The sequence below is a fragment of the Bicyclus anynana genome, chromosome 16 (assembly GCF_947172395.1).
Source record: "Bicyclus anynana chromosome 16, ilBicAnyn1.1, whole genome shotgun sequence".
Classification (NCBI taxonomy): Eukaryota; Metazoa; Arthropoda; class Insecta; order Lepidoptera; family Nymphalidae; genus Bicyclus; species Bicyclus anynana.
The window spans coordinates 13,943,805-13,966,561 of NC_069098.1; the positions used below are offsets into that span (position 1 = coordinate 13,943,805).

The window sequence follows — 22,757 nt, forward strand, 5'->3', positions numbered from 1 at the left end:
AATTGTGTCGATATTTTATGTATTAACCTTCTAGTTCTAATGAATTTTCCTATATTTGTGTATTTTTAATTAATAATTTAAATTTAGTATAAAATAATCAAACGGTGTAAATAAATTACTATAAAAATATATAATGATTAGATGACTTGAATTTCGTTTTAATAATAAACAATTTTCTGACTGTAACTTTGGATATTTTTATTTATTTAAAAACCAACTTTTATACATTAAAACGAACAAACAATTAATGCGATTTGTTTTTAATGATAACCTACCCTACCCTATCCCTACTCTGATCCACACAGGCTCGTTGGACTAGCCAGACAAAAAAGGGCTTAATATTGCATAGCCCTGGGAAACTTTGAATCATAATCAGAAGCCACACAGGCTAATCGCTGGACTAGCCAGACAAAAAGGGCTTAATATTTCATAGCCTGGGGAAACTTTGAATCATAATCAGAAGCCATTGACTAATCGCTGGACTAGCCAGACAAAAATATTGCATAGCCCGGGGAAACTTTGAATCATAATCAGAAGCCATTGACTAATCGCTGGACTAGCCAGACAAAAATATTGCATAGCCCGGGGATACTTTGAATCATAATCAGAAGCCATTGACTAATCGCTGGACTAGCCAGACAAAAAAGAACCCTCTTTTTATTTTTCAGTCATCATCACCCAAACACAAGAGCCGCCAGCATCCAGCGGCAGTCTGCAATCGAAAGGTGTTCTCGGTCCACCAAGTACTACCAACATTGCGCTTATTTTTCATATTTTTTTTAAATTATTACAAAAATAATCTACATTTTTTTCGAATCGAAGGGCACCTACAGTTACTCGCTACAATTTTTCCGAGACTTCTAAATATGTTGCCAAAAGAGATCTTGCTAATCAGGTACTTACCGTTATAAATCTTATTTGGCTGAAAGCGTGGAGGGAGAATGTTATGGAGTAGTTATCAAGAGTCTCCCGGTAAGGGACAACAACAAAGTACATAGTTATGTTAACATATGGTGTTGCCAGTGATCGAAAAACTACCCCATATTTTAAGACTAGCGTTATTAAAGTAGGCTAGTCTAAATATTTTTATTTCATGCTATTTGACGTCTTTCCCGATGAGTTGGAGGGGAACGGGAATGTTGGTCATAAATAAAAACCGGACAAGTGCGAGTTGAACTCGGGTGACGAAGGTTCCGAACGTTGTTAACCTATCATGCTTTTGAAACTGACCTGTGGACTCATTCCTATTTTGGTATTTATTATCAACCCGTCAAAATAAAAAACAAATCAATTGACAAAATATCATCCACATATTAAGATACAAATGTCACCCGATACTTACGGTGGATAGCTTAAAGTATGTACACTTTTTTGTCCACTTCAATAGGGTGATAATGATAATAAATACCAAAATAGTCCGGAAAATCCGGGGCGGTGTCTTAAACGGTGATTTTTTTTAATTTATTGCATGTCATTAATTCCCTGGAGTATGGGTCGTGCGCTGGTGTGGGACGCCACGTGTGCAGACACTTTAGCTGCTTCATACATCCAGTCGACCGGTAGACATGGCGGGGCGGCGGCAGACATGCGGGAGCGTCAAAAGTTTCTAAAATACAGTTGTCTCGGCGCCCAATATGAATTCGTCCCGTTTGGCGTCGAGACACTAGGCCCGTGGGGCAGGAGCGCTCAGACTCTCCACAAGGAGATCAGCAAACGCCTCAGAGAGGCAACAGGCGACCCTCGGGCGGGCAGCTTTCTCGCGCAAAGAATTTCAATCGCAATTCAACGCGGGAATGCTGCCTGCGTGATGGGCACCCTACCAAGGGCGGCAAATTTTGATAAGTATTTTTAGGTATTAGTTTTAATTTTAATTTATTTTAATTTTATAGTTGTAGTTATAATGATATTTCCTTATATTTTATTTTTATAATAAGTTTAGCCTATTATCTTCATGAATAAAATGTTATAACTATGAATACTTATAAGTTTTATAAAATGGTAATTTTCCCTAATTTTAGGGAACAAATAAATGTAACACATATGATAACCCCAAAATGCAGATAATCCGCCTAAATTGAAAATGTTCGTAACGCACGGAAAATGTCTATTCTGGATGCAATTAACTTACCCACTTAATTTAATTACTTTGTAAAGACTATTTACGAATTTCTTTTGTTATTTCTGGATATTTTTAATGATATTCAGATCCTAATCACAAACTTGACTAATTAGGTACGTATAAAGGGTTCATAATTTCGTCGTGCGTTGGTCGAACGTATTGCTGGCTTGTTATAGAGCAAGGAAAAATGGTACAAAAAAACCGCAACACAGTCGCCGGCGTTCGCTGGTATTATATTGTACTAGCGGACGAATTCGACTTCGTTCGCGTGGAATTCAGTTTTTCATGAATGAACCATGGATTTTTCCGGGATGAAAAGTATCTATGTGTTAATCCAGAGTAAAATCTATTTCCATTCCAAATTTCAGCCAAATCGCTTCAGTAACAGCAGCGTAAAAGAGGAACAAACATACTTACACACTTTCACACTTACACACAAACTTTCGCCTTTATAATATTAGTGTGATGTGAAGTGTAATATTATTAATATTACAATATAGTATAGGTAGTTACCTAGATTATTTTGTTAGTATGTATGGGAACTCCAATTGATAACGCAATAATAACTTTGTTTACACCAGAATTTGTAAGGGGTTTTATTAATTGCGCAATCTAGTCTGGATGGAGTATAAAACCGCGTTGCACCATTTTATTTGTTCAGTGCATAATCGATTGTTGTAGTAGTTGGTACTGTATAGATGTTGCAGTTTTGTGTGTGTTTTTGGATAATTTATTTAGAAAGTGACAAGAGTAATTCTGCACACATTTCAGTAAGTACCTAAGCTTATTAATATATACCTACTAGCGGACGCCCGCGACTTCGTCCGCGTGGAATTTAGTTTTTCACAAATCCCTCGGAAACCATGGACTTTTCCGGGATAAAAAGTAGCCTATGTGTTAATCCAGGCTATAATAGGTATATCTCAATACTAAATTTCAGCTGATTCGGTTTAGTAGTCGAGGCGTGAAAGAGTAACAAACATTCATATTATCAAAATCATCAGTTTTCGCAAATCTCGGGAAACCATGAATTTTTCCGAGATATAAAGTAGCCTATGTGTTAATCCAGAGCAAAATCTATTTCCATTCCTAATTTCATCCAAATCGCTTCAGTAGTAGCGGCGTTAAAGAGTAACAAACATCCAAACATCCATACAAACTTTTGCGTTTATAATATTAGTAGGACTAGCGGAGGACCGCCACTTCGTTTGCGCAAAACTACAACCCCTTTTTAACCCTATAAGGATATCGAAATGTCTTGATTTGCATTATTATTTTTATTAATTTTCTAGTAGTACACACTCGTACCATGCATACATACATTTTTATGAATAGGTACTTGAAAAACTAATTTTTTAAAACTTCCAACCCATACAAACTTTCAATTCATATTTCACCCCCTTCTTCATTCAGTAATTTCGGCATCATGAGCGGTCGACAAAAAGACGCACAGCAAATACCTACAGCCGGACAGTAAGACAAACAGATAGACAGATGCACAAAAATTAAAAATTATATATTTTTGGGTCAGTACCTATCGACATAATTCTCTACAACAAAAATTTTCAAAATATCTTTAATGTACAGAATAGGACGTGTTACAATGACATTTTATTTTAAGTAGATAAAACTAGCTGACGCCCAACGGTTTCACTCATGTAGTTCCCGTTCCCTTAAAAGTATAGGGATAAAATATAGCCTATGCCACTCACAAATAACGTGCCTTTCTAGTGGTAAAAAAGTTTTCAAAATCGGTTGACTAAATCTAGAGATTACCCCGCACGACACCACAAACCTTACCTCTTTATAATATTACGATCATCATCATGATATCAGCCGATGAACGTCCACTGCAGGACAGGCCTTCTGTAGGAACTTCCAAACATCACAATCCTGGGCCGCCTGCATCCAGCGAATCCCTGCGACTCGCTTGATGTCGTCAGTCCACCTGGTGAGGTGTCGACCAACACTGCGCTTTCTAGTGCGGAGTCGCCATTCACCTGGACCCCCCACGTCTATCACGTCACGTCACGTCGTCATCGGTTCTTCGAACTATGTGCCTCGCCCATTCCCACTTCAGCTTCGCGACTCGTTGAGCTATGTCGGTGACTTTCGTTCTTCTGCAGATCTCTTAATATCTGATTCGAATATTTCCTTTAGTATAGTCCAAAATGAAAATTTGAAAGTGTATACTTAGTGATAAGGTATTTGTCATTACTCATATGCGGAAAACAAAAAGATGGGAGGATGACCTAAAAATGACTTTAGGACCCCTTTGGATGAGGATAGCGGCAGACAGAAAACAGTGGAAGGAGTTGGAGGAGGCCTTTGCCGTAAGGCACACTGAAATAAGAGACATTCTATAGTTATAGTGTAGTTTGAATTTTAATGTGTGTACCTACTTTTATTTTTTAAATTATTGTAATGTATTTGTTAACAACTGTATATATTTCGGGAAATATAAGGCTTTATTATTATATTATTATTATATGCTTGTAATGTTAAAGCCATGCATGTGGGTCAATTAGTACGTTTGTTACTACAATATAATATTATCATACTGCAGCATAGTATTGTATGCGTAACATAAACCTAATTACCTAATTTTATCCTTTAAAACATTGATAAGAATGTGCTTTTATAGCTTGGCAAGTTGGTTGATGACACTCCCATGATATGCGAGCGACGGGGCGGGAAAGACTGCGTGGGTGTGACGTCAGGCGCGCGGGGGCTTCGCTACCCACTCCCGGCCCGCGCAGACCATCGAGAGTATTACGAACGAACTTACCAAGCTATAAACGCAGACAAAGTAAATTATGTGTAAGTTCTTAGTTTAATATCCATCTTGTTCCAGGTCAGATACGAGTCACAGTTACGGTCGAAGCTCATCACCACACGTTTTCGGTCTACTTCAATGAAACGTCACAAAAACAGCCGCTAATAACTACAAATCGCAAACTATTAGGAAGGAAAATACCTTCAGTTTAAAAATCGGATAGTTGTACTACAGTTAAAATGGTCAACTACTTTATTTACGCAAAAGATTATTCAGGTTCAACCGAATATGACGACCATTACCACACCAACGGATTGAAAACTCTAGCACAATTTAAAACTGACGTAGAAGAAATAAAAACTGAACTAGCAAAATCTGAGGACCCTCCGATAGAATCAAGAATTATTTACTTGCATTGGGGACATATATGTGAAGAAGTCGACGAAGAGACAACTAGAACAGCATATCTACAACGTCAAGGCGATGGAAGGAACACACTTCCTGAAAGGATAATTGAATGGTTAAAACTAAACTATGACATTTGTAGTGAAAAAGGTGTAATTAAGCTGTTGTACATAATCACTGATGGTAGGATTTATGAAAATAGTGTAGAGGAATGTTTCAGATCCAACAGTAATATGTATTATGAAAAGGTCGTTTTTCATGCATTTAATCAAGACCAAAATGAAATAGACATTTCAGTAGCATCATCATTCTTCAAAAGCCAATGCATGGTTTACTGCAATAACGAACTTTACGACGACACTGATATTTCCGAAGAGTTTGACTATGACAAAATTAATATTGAGAACTTTGCTTCTGAAAAGGATAATTTGAAGTCTTATATTAAACTTAAGTTTTTGAAGAAAATCAAAAACGATGCTCGCGCCTTAAAAGAAATCGATAACCTCAAGAAACTACGAGCTCGACTATTTGATGAATTGTCATGTAAAACAGAAGTTGACTTGGCCACAAAGGATAGAAAAGAGTTCATAAGTGAATTTGTTCGCACGGATTGGTACCAGAATCTTACTTCAGCCGATGGGATGGGGAATGGGAAGGTTGACATTGAGAAAGCTATCACAACTATGATCAATTATCTTGTTTGCGAAAACAAATCTTATACGTTTGACGCATTGAAGTTCAATACAAATTTTAATACATTAGTTGAAGAAGAGCCAATCGTTGACGTAAATTTTACAGCGGAACAAGAAATAGCGTTCCCTGACATCATTTGGGATGACGAAAAAGGAATCCCTGTTGTAATTCTTACCAATATGGATTTGCTAGAGAAAATTATTTTCCATGGACAACGCGGGAGAGACCAAATACAGCCTGCTAGTTTTAGCAAATTCAAAACAACTATGGAATGTCCGCTATTTTTGGTGAATGATAAAGACATCAGTGAGTCAATTGGTTACTTCTACACTCTCAACGTCTACAAACAGTTTTTGGTAAACAATATAAGAAATGAACCGCGAACACGAAAACCATTTTGCGGTGGCCTTGTGCTGACAGATACTGTTCAGTATGACTATTACAATGACTATATTTTGTCAGCGACGTACTTTGATTCTAAAAAGGTGAAATTCAATGTTGGATTGTTTTATTACGTGCTGTTTAAGAACTGCGAAAACAAGGAATGGATGGACAGAAATGTTGTCGAACAATTCAAGAAGTATGCTATGCGACGTGTCAGTGAAACAGTTTGCAAAATTGGGCTCTCTTCTTTGCCACTAGATCCTCAAGAAAACACTTCGCTACTTACTGCATTGTGGTACTGTGTTGATTTGTCTTCATGCATATTCAAAGATGATCCCAAAAATTTCACCCACGAACGAATGAGGATGTTCTACGGCGTATCGCATTGCATGATTGAAATTTTGAAATACTTTGAATATGATCTAGACATAGAGTCTATTGAAAAACGTAGAGAACTAATAAGTCATGTGATGACTTTGAAGAGAATTGATAAATCTAGTGATAAAGTTTACTATTTGTTGAAAAAAATCTTCAAAACGGAAGACGACTTCCTGGTTAGCGAAATTGAAAAGCCATTCAATCTGTACAAGCTCAATTATTTGAAATTGAACCACAAAAATATATTGAACGATAATGTAATTAATGAAAAGGTTCATTTGAATGACTACGTTCATTTGATGCATGTAGAATATTTCGAGAACGATGAAGTTCCCTTTGAAATTTCTAAAAAGACATTCCGTCCCTTATTTGCTATAGATAAAAACAAGTCATTTTACACAGAAATGTTTAAGAACACGAAAAAAGTAGTCATTAGCAATGATGATGACCAAGATAAACTTAAATTATCCTTTGAGCCGATCGATTCGCTTGATTTTCATAGAGTATTGTCTCTTTACAATCTGTTTATCCACTGCGTGATAGATCTAGAGAAATATCCCACCTTAGCTGAATATGTTGACTATGTTTGCAGGAAGAAAAAGTTTTACGGAAATTCGGTTACTATTTTTCCGCCCAAGGTATTCTTAGATATTAAAGATGTGTATGACCGATATCAAAATATTGTGACCAATGTCGAGGTCAACAAATTTATTAATGTATGCAAAAGTTATGTCAGTCGAATTGATCGAATTAAAGCTGAAGATAAAGTGATATTTGATAGTGACGATAAAATTAAAGAATTCATTTCTTGCCAAGAGAAAAGAGTAAATTTAGAAAAAAATACGTAATCTCAAAATGAACTTTAGGATGAATGTTAATTTGTTCGTGCTAAGAATGATTGAAATATTTTAATATACTTTCTTACCAAATTGTAAAATTCAATGTACAGTTTTAATATTCTAAATAATTGTAAATATATGTAATTCTATGTATTAGTAAGCACGCGAATATTAATTTTAGACTAAATACCTAAAATGTATATTGTGAATCATAAGAAATGAGTATTTTAAAAAGATTGGGTTGATTGTTATTTAAAAGTTTGTTAACAATATTAGTGTTGTGTAATTACCTGTGTCTATATTTTTGTAGTGTTATTTTACGAGTAGTTTTAATGAATTTTCCTATATTTGTGCCAATGTAATTAGTATCTAATTTCAATTACATATAATATTATAAAATTTTGTAAACAATTTATTCCAAATAATATTGTAATAATCATAATCTCGTGAACTTAGTTTTAATAAACAATCAATTTTTGACCATCACCTTGAGTTTTCTTTTTCATTTATAATTATAAAACCAACTGAATATTAAAGCAATCAAATTAATCAAAGTACTTTCTTTGAGCGAGACTAATTTGTTTTATACTTAAAAAATCAACCGACTTCAAAAAAAATTAAAAAAAACTGACTTTGAAACATAAACCTACCCACGAAAATATTTAAATTTTTTTAAAAACGACGAGTGACAAGACACGTATTTAGCACTAAGTTAAAACTGATACGTATGTTTTCTGTGCCACTACGTAGAAAATGTTACTTTAAGTTTTTTTTTAGTTTCGTGTGCGTGTTTATTTTTTTTAGCATCAAGTTGTATTTTTATGTAACGTTTATTTTTCAATTTTTAGTGTAATCATTCTAAGTGTAAAATCATTACATTCATATTAAATGCACCCTTACATTAACAGCCCCCACTCGCCAGAAAATCAAATTTTCTCTTAACTCTTTTTTTTAGTGTATTGGGTTTTTGAAATTACTTAGCAAAATAATATGTGAGTCATCATAAACAATCTTTATTTTTGCACTCTTCGGTTGTGACCCTTTCTCTTAGATGTAATAAAAAGTCCAGATACTATATTGTGAACTAAACAGTGATGCATTAATTTCTTAAGTATATCTCACGTATTTTTTTCAACAAAAGATGCTACTTAAGTAATATTATTATCATAATTTAAGAAAACTTACTATCAATTTAACAAACTAATAACATTTAAATGTAGATAAATTGAAAATACATATAAAATAAAATATGGCTAGTTGTTATAATTTTATTATTATTATTATCTGGCAATACACTCCACACTGACTCATAGATACTCATTATGGTGCTTCAGTTGTTTGGCACTGTGTTAACGTAATAAATAATAGCCCATGCAATATATTAGTATTAGTAGAGTAGCCTATTTTGTAAATCTATCCTCTTTAAGTTATTTTCATCCATAAAACAGGTGGATGAATGTCGTTTCTTCTACTAACGCTATCAATTCATATTTCCCGCCACTGCGCGCGATCAAATTAAATTTCTTTCTCTATGTTAAATGTCAAGATGTTAGTAATGGGAGCGCACCATACGTTTGTGCATAGACAAAATAGGAACTAATCAAAAGTGCCGCCACCTCACCTTATCGTTTATATCTATTATCTATCTTATTAGAGAGATCACTAAAGCTGGCAACATAATTGCACTTCGTTACAAAAATTTAATGCCTAAATGCGTAGTTCCAGTTGTCGACGGTCGACGCCATCTTGATTGTAATGTAAATTGGAATATTATGTCAGTTATAAAATTAGTATTACTTTTAAGTTTACAGTCAGTAATTCCGTGCATATCAAACATTCGTAAAGTGATGAAATATTAACTTAAAATGTTACATGAAAATATGTAGTTTCGTTGGCTTCCCGTACAGATGGCGCTGATACTAACGAAACTGCAAGTGATAAAGTAATATCAAGCAATTTTATTATTTGTTACATTATAGCATTTGTAATGTCCGATTCAGATACTTGACGAGCAATTCGTGCACAAATAAAACAACGGAAGATCCTTTCGATACTTGTGGATACTCGGCGATAAGTGTTGCCAACTCAGTGGAATGTCCAGTAGATCTGGTGATTTAGACTTACCTTTTAGCGGACTTTGAATTTAGGTGGCTAGTATCTCTAACCTTTTGACTCGCGTCAAAAGACTGACACCGAGCCGATAACGCACGAATATTCATGGCCAATAGGTAGGCGAACATAACCGGATAAGTCGAGCATATTCGCAGGGTTCTCAACTTAGGGGTCTTCCCCCCAGATTTAGGGGGCAAATAAGTGAAATGGGATTTTTTTAGGGGTCTGAAATTTTTAGGGGTATTTTCAGGGATTTTTTGACTCTTTAATATTTTTAAATTGATATTAATTTTAATATTTCTTTCTTGGCCTAGCGACTTATAACGACATATAATACGTTATTCTACAACCACTCTGAGGCAATTGGAGGCAATTTTCATCGAATAAAAAAAATTGGTAAATTTATTCATTGTCAACATGTATGATTTCAATAAATCTGAATCTTCAGATAAAGACGTAGTATTTTGTCTGTATTAAATATAGACTTTTGAAACATAAGACAGCATATTGTTTCTAAATTATTATGAATTTACATTTTTTAGGGGGACAACTCAATTATTAAGGCGATTTTAGGGGTTTTTGACACCAACTTTAGGGATAAATATTTTGAAGAGTTGGTAACACTGCGTATTCGTCTGTACTCGACGAGTATGTAAATACATATGGGATTTTAGATAATGTGCAACCTTGAACTCCGTCTGGATGCCCGTGTATGCTATAAATTCCCGTTGAACTGAACCACTATATTCGTTCATTTATATTTGTTTTTGTTCAGTGCGTAATCAAATTGTAGTAGTGATCAGTATTGTTTTTAGGCTTCCAGTTTTCAGTGTGTTTTTGGTTAATAATATAAGGTATCTTGTTTTATAATAATTACGGTACTATGATGATAGTATGCTAACTATCTTCTTTCTTTCTTCATAGAAAGGACAACGCCAGACAATGTATAGGAGTTTAACCCACTAAAAAAAATAATTTTACAACAATATATTATACTTCATTTTATAGGATTTTCTGTACTATTAAATAAATAATACCTTTTAACCCTTTATAACTAGGGGTATAATTATTTTCAAATTACTCCGAGGTGTAATATTATTACGTGTTTTGACAGTTTGACAGTGTTTGTGTGTGATAGTTTATTTTTACATTTTGATAAGACTCGCAGCTCTGGATTCTAGTCATTTTGAACCTAAGGTTATTAAAATAGAATAAAAACGCTTTAAAGGGCTCGAACCCAAGGTTGAAATAAGGTTTTAAAAAATAAGTAAACAATGTCTGCTACGAGGAAATAGCGTAATGGATTTAATTACTTTTTTGGCAGATTTTTATTCCGGAGTTTAACAATAAGAATGGTTTATTAAAAAGGAATTATTAAAAAATTGGATAATTTTAGTACATTTTCCACAAAATTCTGAGTTACGACTGGGTCAGAATTTGGCATTCTCCTTTTCACTTAAATTCTCGCATCAACGATATTTTATACTATAACTACAGCCTTTTATGATGAGTACTGTTTACCAACAAAGAAATTAGAGATGAAGGTAAAAAACGCATGTCATTTCATAATTTATTTAATTTTAAATTATGTATGGTTAGTTTATAAAATGTTAAATAAAATATATTATCTATATATAATTGTTCTAAGCGTACAATTTTTTTTTCATTAATTTAAGAACAAGTTAATTATAATTATTATTAGGTGTGAAATGACTAGTGATTCATACCCTCATTTTTAATTTGTTTGTTGGTAAACCTACTCATCAAGTAAAGGCTGTAGTATAGACTTATGGCACCAGCGCATCAAAACTGAGGCGGAAAAATATGCTTACTTGTCTTAATTTCATTTAGTCGCTTATTAAACTACGGACGTTATTTAAACATCAATAATACCTACCTAAATATTTTATCATCATCATCACTTACCATCAGGTGAGATTGTAGTCAAGGGCTAACCTGTAAAGAATAAAAAAAGAACCCGTGTTGGAGCATTAGCGTGGTGGGTCTAAGGTTTATATCCCCTCCTGTGATAAGGGAGGCCTACCTCCCTTATCATAAAAAAATAATGAAGAAGAAGAAGAAGAAGAAGAAATACTTTATTGCACACAAAAATACAATTATAAATTGAAACATTAGAAAACATAAATTAAACTTAGCATGCAAAGGCGGCCTTATTACTATAATTAATCTCTACCAGGCAACCCCTGACGAGAGAACTTGCGAAGAAAGAGGGAAGGTGCAATACATTATATGTAATTATATATATAAATAATTAATATATATATATATATATATATATATAACATAATATATACGTAAATATAATATTAAAATTTACATATGTAATGAAGTTGTTAATTTAATATCGTTTTTGTTCCAGGTATCCATTTTCTACGTCGAAGCAAATTTGTTTTGTCAACTTCAACAAAATGTCTCAAAGCACCCACTAATTATATCAAATTGAAATTCATCAGGAAGGAAAACTTCTTTTGTAACCGGAATATTGTACATGTACAGTTAAAATGGTCTACTTCTTTATTTATGCAAAAGATTATTCGAACTCGACTTGTAATGACGAATATTACCACATCAACGGATTAAAAACCCTTGAACAGTTTATAACAGACGTAGAAAAAAGTAAAAATGAACTAGTGAATGCTAAAGAACCACCGGTAAAGTCACGGATAGTTTACTTGCATTGGGGACATATATGTGAAGAAGTCGAGGAAGAGACAACTAGAACAGCATATCTACAACGTCAAGGCGATGGAAAGGACACACTTCCGGAGAAGGTAATCGACTGGTTAAAACTAAACTATAATATTTGTAGTGAAAACAGTACGATCAAGCTGTTTTACATAATCACTGGTGGTAGGATTCATGAGAATAGTGTAAAAGAATGTATCAAATCTAACAGGAACATGCATTACGAAAAGGTCGTGTTTCATGCATTTAATCAAGACCTAAATGAAATAGACATTTCAGTAGCATCATCATTCTTTAAAAGTCAATGCATGGTTTACTGCAATAACGAACTTTATGACTACACTGATTTTTCCGAAGAGTTTGACTACGACAAATTCAATCTTGTGAATTTTGCTTTTTATGAACTGAAGTCTTATATTGAATTGAAGTTTTTAAAAAAAATTAGGAAAGATGTCCGCGTCTTGAAGGAAATCAAAAAAATTAAGAAATTACGAACTCGACTGCATGACGAACTGGCATTTAAAACGGAAGTTGACTTGGCAACTAAGAACAGAAATGAGTTCATAAGGGAATTTGTTCGCACGGATTGGTACCAGGATCTCACTTCAGTCGATGGGATGAGATACGGAAAGGATTATGTGTGTTTGTCTACTAAATTTTTCATTGATCAAGATATCACAACTATGATCAATTATCTTGTTAGTCTAAATAAATCTAATACGTTTGACGCATTGAAGATTAATACAAAATTTAACAAATTTGTTGAAAAGAAGCCGATCGCTGACATACATTTTACTGCCCAACAAGAAATTGCTTTCCCTGACATCAATTGGGATGAAGAAAAAGGAATCCCTGTTGTGATTCTTACCTATTTAGATTTGCTGGAGAAATTTGTTTTTCATGGACAACGCGGGAGAGAACAACGTGCCGGTTTTCGCAAATTCAGAACAACTATGGAATGTCCGCTATTTTTGGTGAACGATAAAGACATCAGTGAGTCAATTGGCTCCTTCTACAGTCTCAATGTCTACAAAGAGTTTTTAGCAAACAATATAAAAACTGAACCGCGAACGCGAAGACCATTTTGCGGTGGCCTTGTGTTGAGAGATACTGTTCAATATGACTATTACAACGACTATATTTTGTCAGCGACGTACTTTAATTCTAAAAAGGTCAATTTCAATGTTGGGTTGTTCTACTACGTGTTGTGGAAGAACTGCGAAAACAAAGAATGGATGGACAGAAATGTTGTCGAACAATTCAAGAAGTATGCTATGCGACGCGTCAGTGAAACGGTTTGCAAAATTGGGCTCACAACTTTGCAACAAGATCCTCAAGAAAACACTTCGCTGCTTACTGCATTGTGGTACTGTGTGGATCTGTCTTCATGTATATTTAAAGATGATCCCAAAAATTTCACACATGAACGAATGAGAATGTTCTACGACGTATCGCATTGCATGATTGAAATTTTGAAATACTTTGAATATGATCTAGACATAGAGTCTATTGAAAAACGTAGAGAACTATTAAGTCATGTGATGACTTTGAAGAGAATTGATAAATCTAGTGATAAAGTTTACTATTTGTTGAAAGAAATCTTCAAAACGGAAGACGACTTCCTGGTTAGCGAAATTGAAAAGCCATTCAATCTGTACAAGCTCAATTATTTAAAATTGAACCACAAAAATATATTGAACGATAATGTAATTAATGAAAAGGTTCATTTGAATGACTATGTGCATTTGATGTATGTGAAAGCTTCCAAAGTCGATGAAGATACCTTCGAAATTTCTGAAAAGACATTCCGTCCCATCTTTGCTGTCGATCAAAATAAGTCATTTTACACGGAATTGGTCAACAATACAAAAAAAGTAGTCATTAACAATGACGATGATCAAGATAAAATAAAATTATCCTTTGAGCCCATTGATTCGCTTGATTTTCATAAAGTGTTGTCTCTTTACAAACTGTTTATAAACTGCGTGATAGATCAAGAGAAATATCCCACCTTAGCTGAATATGTTGACTATGTTTGCAGGAAGAAAAAGTTTTACGGAAATTCAGTTACTATTTTTCCGCCCAAGGTATTCTTAGATATTAAAGATGTGTATGACCGATATCAAAATATTGTGACTAATGTCGAGGTCAACAAATTTATTGATGTATGTAACAGTTATTTTGGTCGAATTGAACGAATTAAAGCTGAAGAGAAAGTGATGTTTAATAGTGACGATAAAATTAAAGAATTCATTTCTAGCCAAGAGAACAGAGTGAAAAAAAAAACATAATCACAAAATAAATTTTAGGTAAATGTTATGTTTGTTCGTGATGAGAATGATTGAAAGCAAGTTTAATAAATATAATGTATGGCATTCTCTTTATATTAAAATCACAATACGATTAATTTTAATAAACTTAATTTTTTGAGTAGCTAGGTAAGCTACTGAACTTTGTTTTTTAGTAAACGATCAATTTTCTGACTGGCGCTTTGGGTTAGGTACCTACATAGTAATGTAACAAAATGTGTTTGTTTAATAATTCTATACATTTAATGATTAATATAAATAATTATTAAAAACTGTTAATATGTGTGAAATTATTGTTATTGTTATTTTATTATAGAAACCGGACGAGTGCGAGTTGAACTCGCGTGACGAGGGTTTCGATCGATGCTAATCTATCACTTTTTTTTTGAAAACTGACCTGAAATTCTACCTAATTATATAATTTTCAGACTTTCTCGTTTCGTTAAATATTTTTCTAAATTTTAGATTCGATAATTTCGGAGTTTCGCAGATAATCGTTTTCAAGTTTGAACTTATCTTAAATAATATATTTTATTGAATAACTTAAAAACCATTTATTTCAAAATAACGAAAAAAAATATTAAAAATTCAGATTTATCACACGATGCAGTTTTATTTCGTGTTTTCCATGTTACCCCCCAAAAGTGCCTTTCATATTAAAAAAAATCAGAGTTTTTCGAAAGCCTCCAAGTAGAAAGCTGACTTCTATATTATTATCAAAATTTTAATTTTAGTAGTTTCGGTGAATAGGAGGGGGAATAGTCTATTTTCTTGAATAACTTAGAAACTATTTATTTCAAAGTTACAAAAAAAAAACATTTTTAAAGTCCTCTCGTCAAGACCTCTCATTTGATGTCTCACATGATGCAGTTAGAATTTTATTTATGTGTTTTCCATCTTGCCCCCTAAAAGTGACCTTCATATTCAAAAATTTCTGAGTTTCAAAATTTTCCTTTAAAATCCTTTTACCAAGACCTTTCATTTGATGTATATCACACTATGAAGTTGGTGAAACTTATTTTTACCTTTCCATCTTACCACAAGTGTCCCCCAATCTCCATATTTAAATTTTAGCTACCCAGGGTACATCCGTGTATTTGAGTCAGAAGAATTGATTTATGTGTACCAAATTTCAACTGGATTGGTCCAGTACTTTCGGAGAAAACAGACTGACATGAAAACGTGCGCGACTGATATAATACGGGTTCCGTTTCTGTACTACGTACGTTCGGAACCCTAAAACAAAAAGGATTCTTCTTCATTTTTTATTCTGTAATATGCTGGGCCTAAAATGGTCGGACTTTTCGTGATAATATCCACTAAAGGTACTTTACTATAAGTAAATTAGTAAACAGTCCTGATAGGTCAACCAATAATACATAACATTATGCAATAATATGTATTTTGTTGTTAATACCAGTTTCTAAAATCGTTGGGTTCTTCATTGATAGGTATTTCGTAATTTTGTGAGGTTTTTCCTGTTGCATCGACGTTCAAGCCGTCTGAATACCTTTCTATTTATCCGCGTGGTTTACGTTAAATCATTCAGTATATAATCGACAACAGTACAGTATAGAAGTAACCTGCTGGTGTATTTTTTACAAACTTTTATTTAAGTACAAAATAAACGTAGTAATAACGATGGTATGGGTGATGTCTTGGAAGCTTTGAATCAGTTCCTTTAAAGTTATGATTCGAATTGTGTCTGGCTTAAAATAACAATAAATTGTGTGAGTTGCATTAAATTAAAGTGATGAAAATAGTTTTGTGCTGCAGCAAGGATTATCATCTCATTACGATATTCTTCAACGGTTAGTAATATCGACATTGAACTTTGCTTATAGATTTAGTATTAATAGATACTTTAAAACCGGTTAAGCGCGTGTCGAGTTACGCGTAATATAGGTTTTTGTAGTTACTACACAAATGCCTACTTAGAATGATGTTTGATTTGTTACTAACAACTCAATATATATATTAAAGTTGTTTGTATGACATTTTTCATCTCTGAATACATTTTATGATAATGAAGAAGAAGAAAAAAGACATTTTATGATTTGGTTACCTATGTCTATTTAAATTTGTAATCCTTACTTTGTAGTATAGCTTTTCTATTCTATACCTACTAATATTATAAAGAGATAAAGTTTGTGGAATTGTAGGCGGTAATCTCTGGATCTACTGAATAGATTTTGAAAATTCTTTTAACACTAAAAAAAAAATTTACTTGTAAGTGTCAATATGTATTTTATTCCTGTATTTTTATAGTAATGGGAATTACGAGGGTTAAACCAAATTAGTGTTTAAGCCGGCTAGTCTATACTAATATTATAAAGAGGTAAAGTTTGTAAGTTTGTAACAATTCTTTGAAATGGGGTAATCTTCGGAACTACTGGGCCGATTTTAAAAATTCTTTCACCGGTAGAATGCTACGTTATCGGGGAGTGCTATAGGCTATATTTTATATTTCTATCATATATAACTACTGAGATATCGCGGGTTTTCTCTTACAGGTCAGACCGAAAAACTTACTTATTCGCATGCGCTGCCTCAACCATTGCGTATAACTGAAATAAATGTATGGAGGCTTTTTGAACCTTTAAAAGTTCTACAAAAAAGTCCGCGACACCATATATCTATCTTTTATATTTTAGCAGATATAGTACCTTTAGTACTTTAATAAATTATTTAAATTTTAAACTAAGGTTTACGTCATTACTTACACAACTAAACTTAAATCCTTATCAAAATAAATGACTTAATAATCACAAGGATATTATAGAGATAAGATTTGCCCTTTACAGTATGTTAATTAGTTATATAGTTTCGGAGATAATACAAAATTTCTGAAAGTCGTAGACATGCCGCTATATGACGCTCCGCGGTTTCAATTACGTGGTTCCCGTTCCCGTATGAATATTAGGAACCAAACATAGCCTATGACACTCGCAAATAATGTAGCGTTCTATTGGTAAAAGAATTTTCCAAATCGGTCCAGTAGATCCAAAGATTACCCCCGACAACCACACAAACTTTACCTCTTTATAGTATTAGCATAGAAGTCGCTTGGGAAATTATAGTCTTTTGGTCATTGCACCACGCACTAAAGGCTGGACCAATTTTGCTGATACGATAGGGGTAGGGAAGGGGTAGGATAGAGGTAGGGTAGGGGTAATTTAGGGAAAGTGTAGGGTAGGGTAGGATAGGGTACGGATAAGGTAGGGGTAGTGTAGGGTAGGGGCAAGGTAGATGTAGGGGAAGGATATGGAACGTATAGGGTAGGGGAGGAGTAGGATAGGGGTAGGGTAGGGTAGGGGTAGGGTAGGGATAAGGTAGGGGTAGGGAAGGGTTAGGGTTAGCGGTAGGGTAGGAGTAAGGTAGGGGTAGGGTAGGGGTAGATTAAGGGTAGGGTAGGATAGGGTATGGATAGGTTACGGGTAGGGTTAGGGTAGGGTAAGGTGGGGGGAGGGTAGGGTTAGCGTTAGCGGTAGGGTAGGAGTAAGGTAGGGGTAGGGTAGGGTAGGGTAGGGTTGGGTAGGTTTACGAGCAGGGTAAGGTAGAGGTAGAGAAGTTTACATCAATTTTTACGCGGACGAATAAATTATAAAGAGGAAATGCTTGTATTTTTGTAATAAACTGAAAAATTATCTCACCAATAGAAAGTTTAATTATCAGGGACTAACACAGGCTATATATTGTCCCCATATTCCCACGGGAATGGAAACTATGAAGGCGAAATTGCTAAACGATTTTAAAAATAAAATTTTCAATATTGATTAATTTAAAAAGTGTATTAAATTACCTTGAATTGCTAAAATCATTAATTTTATTTAAAAAAGCGTAACGTGAACGTTACGTACTTAATGAATTGTTAGGAATTTAGAAATGTTTAGATGCGCATAGTGGTTCTGATACTGAAGACTAGTTTTAGATCCTGGGTGCTTGCCGCAAAACCACCGTTTTAATCTTTCACATAATACCTCCTTGAGTTTTCTATGACTATCTGTCTAAGAATATTAAACATACTTGAACTCTATCTTGTTCTAGGTATCTTCTACGTCGAAGCTCATCGCGTCTATCGAGCCCACAGCTACTTCAAATTGGAACCTGACGAACACAGTTACGAGTAATCGGAATCTCAGTGGTCAATATAAGTTAAATTCCTTCGCATTTAAAACTGAAAAATATCAGAACAGTGAAAATGGTCAACTACTTTATTTACGCAAAAGATTATTCAGGTTCAACTCAATATATAGACTACTTCCACATCAACGGTTTGAAAACTCTTGAACAATTTGATACTGACGTAGAAAAAATTAAGAAAGAACTAGAGAATACGCAAGACTCACCGGTAGAATCAAAAATTATATACTTGCATTGGGGACGTATATGTAAAGAAGTCGATATAAAGACAACTAGAAAAGCATACCGTGAACAAGAGGGGAATGGATTGGATACACTTCCGGAGAAGATTATCGATTGGATAAAACGCAAGTGTGATATTTATAGTGAAAATAATATAATTAGGCTTTTGTATATTATAACAGATGGTTACATTAATCCGCATAATGTAGAGAACTGTTTCAAATCGAACGAGGATATGTATTATGAAAAGCTTGTTTTTCATGCATTCAATCAAAACTTAAATCAAATCGATCTCTCAGTAGCATCATCTTTCTTCAAAAGGCGCTGCATTGTTTACTGCAATAACAAATTGCATGATAACATTGACATTTCCACTGAGTTTGACTACGCCAAAATTAATATAGAGAACTTTGATTCTGAAAAGAATGACTTAAAATCTTATATCAAATTGAAGTTTTTGAAAAAAATTATGAACGATCACCGCGCCTTGAAAGAAATCGATAATCTCAAGAAACTGCGCGCACGACTGTTTAATGAACTGTCATCAAAAATATACGTTGCCTTGGATACAAAGGATAGAAATGTGTTTATTCGTGAATTTTTTCGCACTGATTGGTACCAGAAACTCATTTCAGACAATAATCCGATAAAGATTGACATTGAGAAAACCATCACAACAATGATCAATTATCTTGTTAACGAAAATAAGTCCTACAAATTTGACGCATTGAAATTTGACACGAAATTTAATAAATTTGTTGAAGAGGAGCCGATCGCTGACGTAAATTTCACAGCTGAACAAGAAATTACATTTCCCGACGTAATTTTGGAAGATGACAAAGGCATTCCAGTTATAATTCTTACCTATCTGGATCTGCTGGATAAAATAATTTTCCACGGCAAACAAGGGATGAAAGTACAGGCTGCCAGCTTTAGCAAGTTCAAAACAATTATGGAGTGTCCGCTGTTTCTGGTGAACGATAAAGACATCAGTGAGTCCATTGGTTATTTCTACACTCTCAATGTCTACAAACAGCTATTGGCAAACAATACAAATACTGACCCGCGAACACGAAAACCATTTCGCGGCGGCCTTGTACTGACAGACACCGATGCGTTTGATAAATACAACGATTATATTTTGTCGTCAACGTACTTTGATTCTAAAAAGGTTAAATTTAATGTTGGCTTGTTCTATTACGTGTTGTGGAAGAACTGCGAAAACAAAGAATGGATGGACAGAAATGTTGTCGAACAATTCAAGAAGTATGCGATGCGACGTATTAGTAAAACAATTTGCAAAATTGGGCTCATAACTTCGCCACTAGATCCTCAAGAAAACACTACACTACTTACTGCATTATGGTACTGTGTTGATCTGTCTTCATTCATATTCAAACGTTCTTTCCTACATTTTAATTACGAAAGAATGAGGATGTTTTATGGTGTAGCACATTATATGATCGAAATCCTGAAATACTTTGACTACGATCTAGACATGAAGTCTATTGAAAGACGTAGAGAAATAATAAGTTATGCAATGACTTTAAAGAGAATCAATAAAAGTAACGACAAAGTTTACTATTTGTTGAAAGATATATTCAAGACTGTAGACGGTTTTCTGGTTAGTGAAATTGAAAAGCCATTGAATTTGTACCTAAATTCATTTCAATTACCTAAAATTGAAACCCAAAAATATGTTACATGATGATATAATAGATGAAACGGTTCATTTGAATAACTACGTTCACTTAATGCATTTCGAAGATTTGGAAGTTTCCGATATCGGTGAAAGTGCCTTTGAAATTTGTGAAAAGACATTTCGTCCTTTCTTTGCTACTGATCAAAACAAGTCATTTTACACGAAATTGGTCGAGAATACGAAGAAAGTAGTAATTTGCAATGATGATGACAAAGACAAAATAAAAGTATCTTTTGAGCCCATCGATTCCCTAGAGTTTGATAAAGTTTTGTCTCTATATAATCTGTATATAAACTGCGTGATAGATCAAAAGAAATATCCTACCTTGCCTGAGTACGTCGAGTATATTCTCAAGAAGAAGGAATTCTTCGGTAATTTGGTGACTATTTTTCCGTCCAATGTATATTCAGGACTCGAATATATCTATGGTCGCTATCAAAAAATTGTAAGTAAAGTTGAAGTCAAACAATTTATCAAAGTGTGCAAAAGTTATGTTAGTCGAATTGAACGAATCAAAGCTGAACAGAAAGTGATGTTTAATGGTGAAAATAAAATTAAAGAATTCATTTCTAGCGAAGAGTTGAAAGTAAATTTGAAAAAAGTAACCTAGTCTTACTTCTTAATACCTTCAAATCGGAATGAAATGTAAATAATGTTAATTTATTCGGGGTGTGAATGTAGCCATCAAACATTGAATTCATAAATACATAAATTCGTGTAATTCTTTTTAAATTTCCTCTGCATTTTAATATAAGTGACCAAAAATGTAGATTGTAATACGTTAGTATATACATTCGATGTGTAATTTCATATTTTACTCGTATTATAGGCATTATGAATCACGTATTTATAACTGAAAGACTGAGTCGTTTGTTATTGTATAACTGTTAGGATTTATATAATTCGCCTACTGTGATATTATTTTAAGATTTTTGTCTGAATTCTTTATGTGCAGCTATTTGTACAGCTATATTGTTAGTTTATTCTGTTTTAGTTTATAGCTACAAAACTGTAAATATAATATTATCTTCTAAAATAAAAAATATTTTATATCTAGATTATCTTGTGTGATCGATCGGTGAACTTCCTTCTAATAAACAATTTTCTGTTACTTTGTGTTTTCCTCATTTCTTTCTATTTTTAACAACATTCAAGCAAACAAAACCAACAACTATTCAAATAGATAAAACCAATGTTGAGCTTTTTCTGAGTTTTTAGGGTTCCGTAGTCCACAAGGAACCCCTATAGTTTCGTCATGTCTGTCTGTCCGTCCGTCCGTCCGCGGTTTAGCTAGGAGACTATTACTACTAGAAACCTGTAAATTAGCATAAATTAAAAATGTGAACAAAGTGGCTTAGAGAACCTCCCCTACAAGTAAAGTGGCGATGAACTTTTTTTTGCTCGTTTATTTCATAGTGTAGGGTGTCGTTAGATTAGTCTCTAAAAGTTGTGACGGATCTTCTAGCGTCGTATATCGATTTAGGGATCCGTTTGTAAAATATTAAGCTTTTAAAAGCTAATTTTAGTTAGAGTCAAGTGTCTCCACCCTCTACTGGCTAAACGGTTGTTCATAAATACGTGAAAAAAATCATGGAAGTAGGATATATAATGAAATTATTGTATGTCACATCTAATATTAAAATATCAAAGCGCTTAACCAATTAGATGGTAATCTATCGATGAGTCATAGATTCATATAAGCCGGTATGTTGTATACATAAACATAGTTGGCACGTGTTCTCCCGAGCCAATATCTCAAGGAAACTCAACCGTTTTATTATAAAGTTACGCAATCATGTTTTTTACACTTAAGAGTCTAAATATTGTGCAAGAAGTAAGCACGTTTGGAAGGGTATATCGCGTGGAAGTACGTTAATTTGTTCAGTGTATAATCGACAGTAATATAAGCGTTATCTGTTCTCGGTGTAGTGTTTTTACAAGCTTTTATTTACAAGTAGTTATTTTGCGC

The 22,757-nt window shown here is 33.7% G+C and overlaps 2 protein-coding genes across 6 annotated transcripts; both read left to right on the forward strand.

Moving 5' to 3' along the window:
* The first annotated feature begins 2,785 nt into the window (after nt 1-2,785).
* Nucleotides 2,786-8,080, forward strand: LOC112055530 (uncharacterized). Its single transcript, XM_024095694.2, has 2 exons — nt 2,786-2,889; nt 4,974-8,080. Exon 2 carries the CDS (start codon nt 5,135-5,137, stop codon nt 7,601-7,603), a length of 2,469 nt encoding a protein of 822 aa, XP_023951462.2. The 5' UTR covers nt 2,786-2,889; nt 4,974-5,134; the 3' UTR covers nt 7,604-8,080.
* Nucleotides 8,081-9,213: 1,133 nt separating this feature from the next.
* On the forward strand, nt 9,214-21,899 carry LOC112055529 (uncharacterized). 5 transcript variants are annotated; one of them, XM_024095691.2, is made up of 3 exons: nt 9,214-9,346; nt 12,087-16,532; nt 18,769-21,899. In XM_024095691.2, exon 2 carries the CDS (start codon nt 12,229-12,231, stop codon nt 14,701-14,703), a length of 2,475 nt encoding a protein of 824 aa, XP_023951459.2. In that variant the 5' UTR covers nt 9,214-9,346; nt 12,087-12,228; the 3' UTR covers nt 14,704-16,532; nt 18,769-21,899. The 5 variants fall into 5 exon arrangements, with proteins under 5 accessions (XP_023951459.2, XP_023951457.2, XP_023951456.2 ...); XM_024095689.2 differs by having other exon boundaries at nt 9,228-9,351; XM_024095688.2 differs by lacking the exon at nt 9,214-9,346 and adding an exon at nt 9,371-9,536.
* The last annotated feature ends 858 nt before the right edge of the window (nt 21,900-22,757 follow it).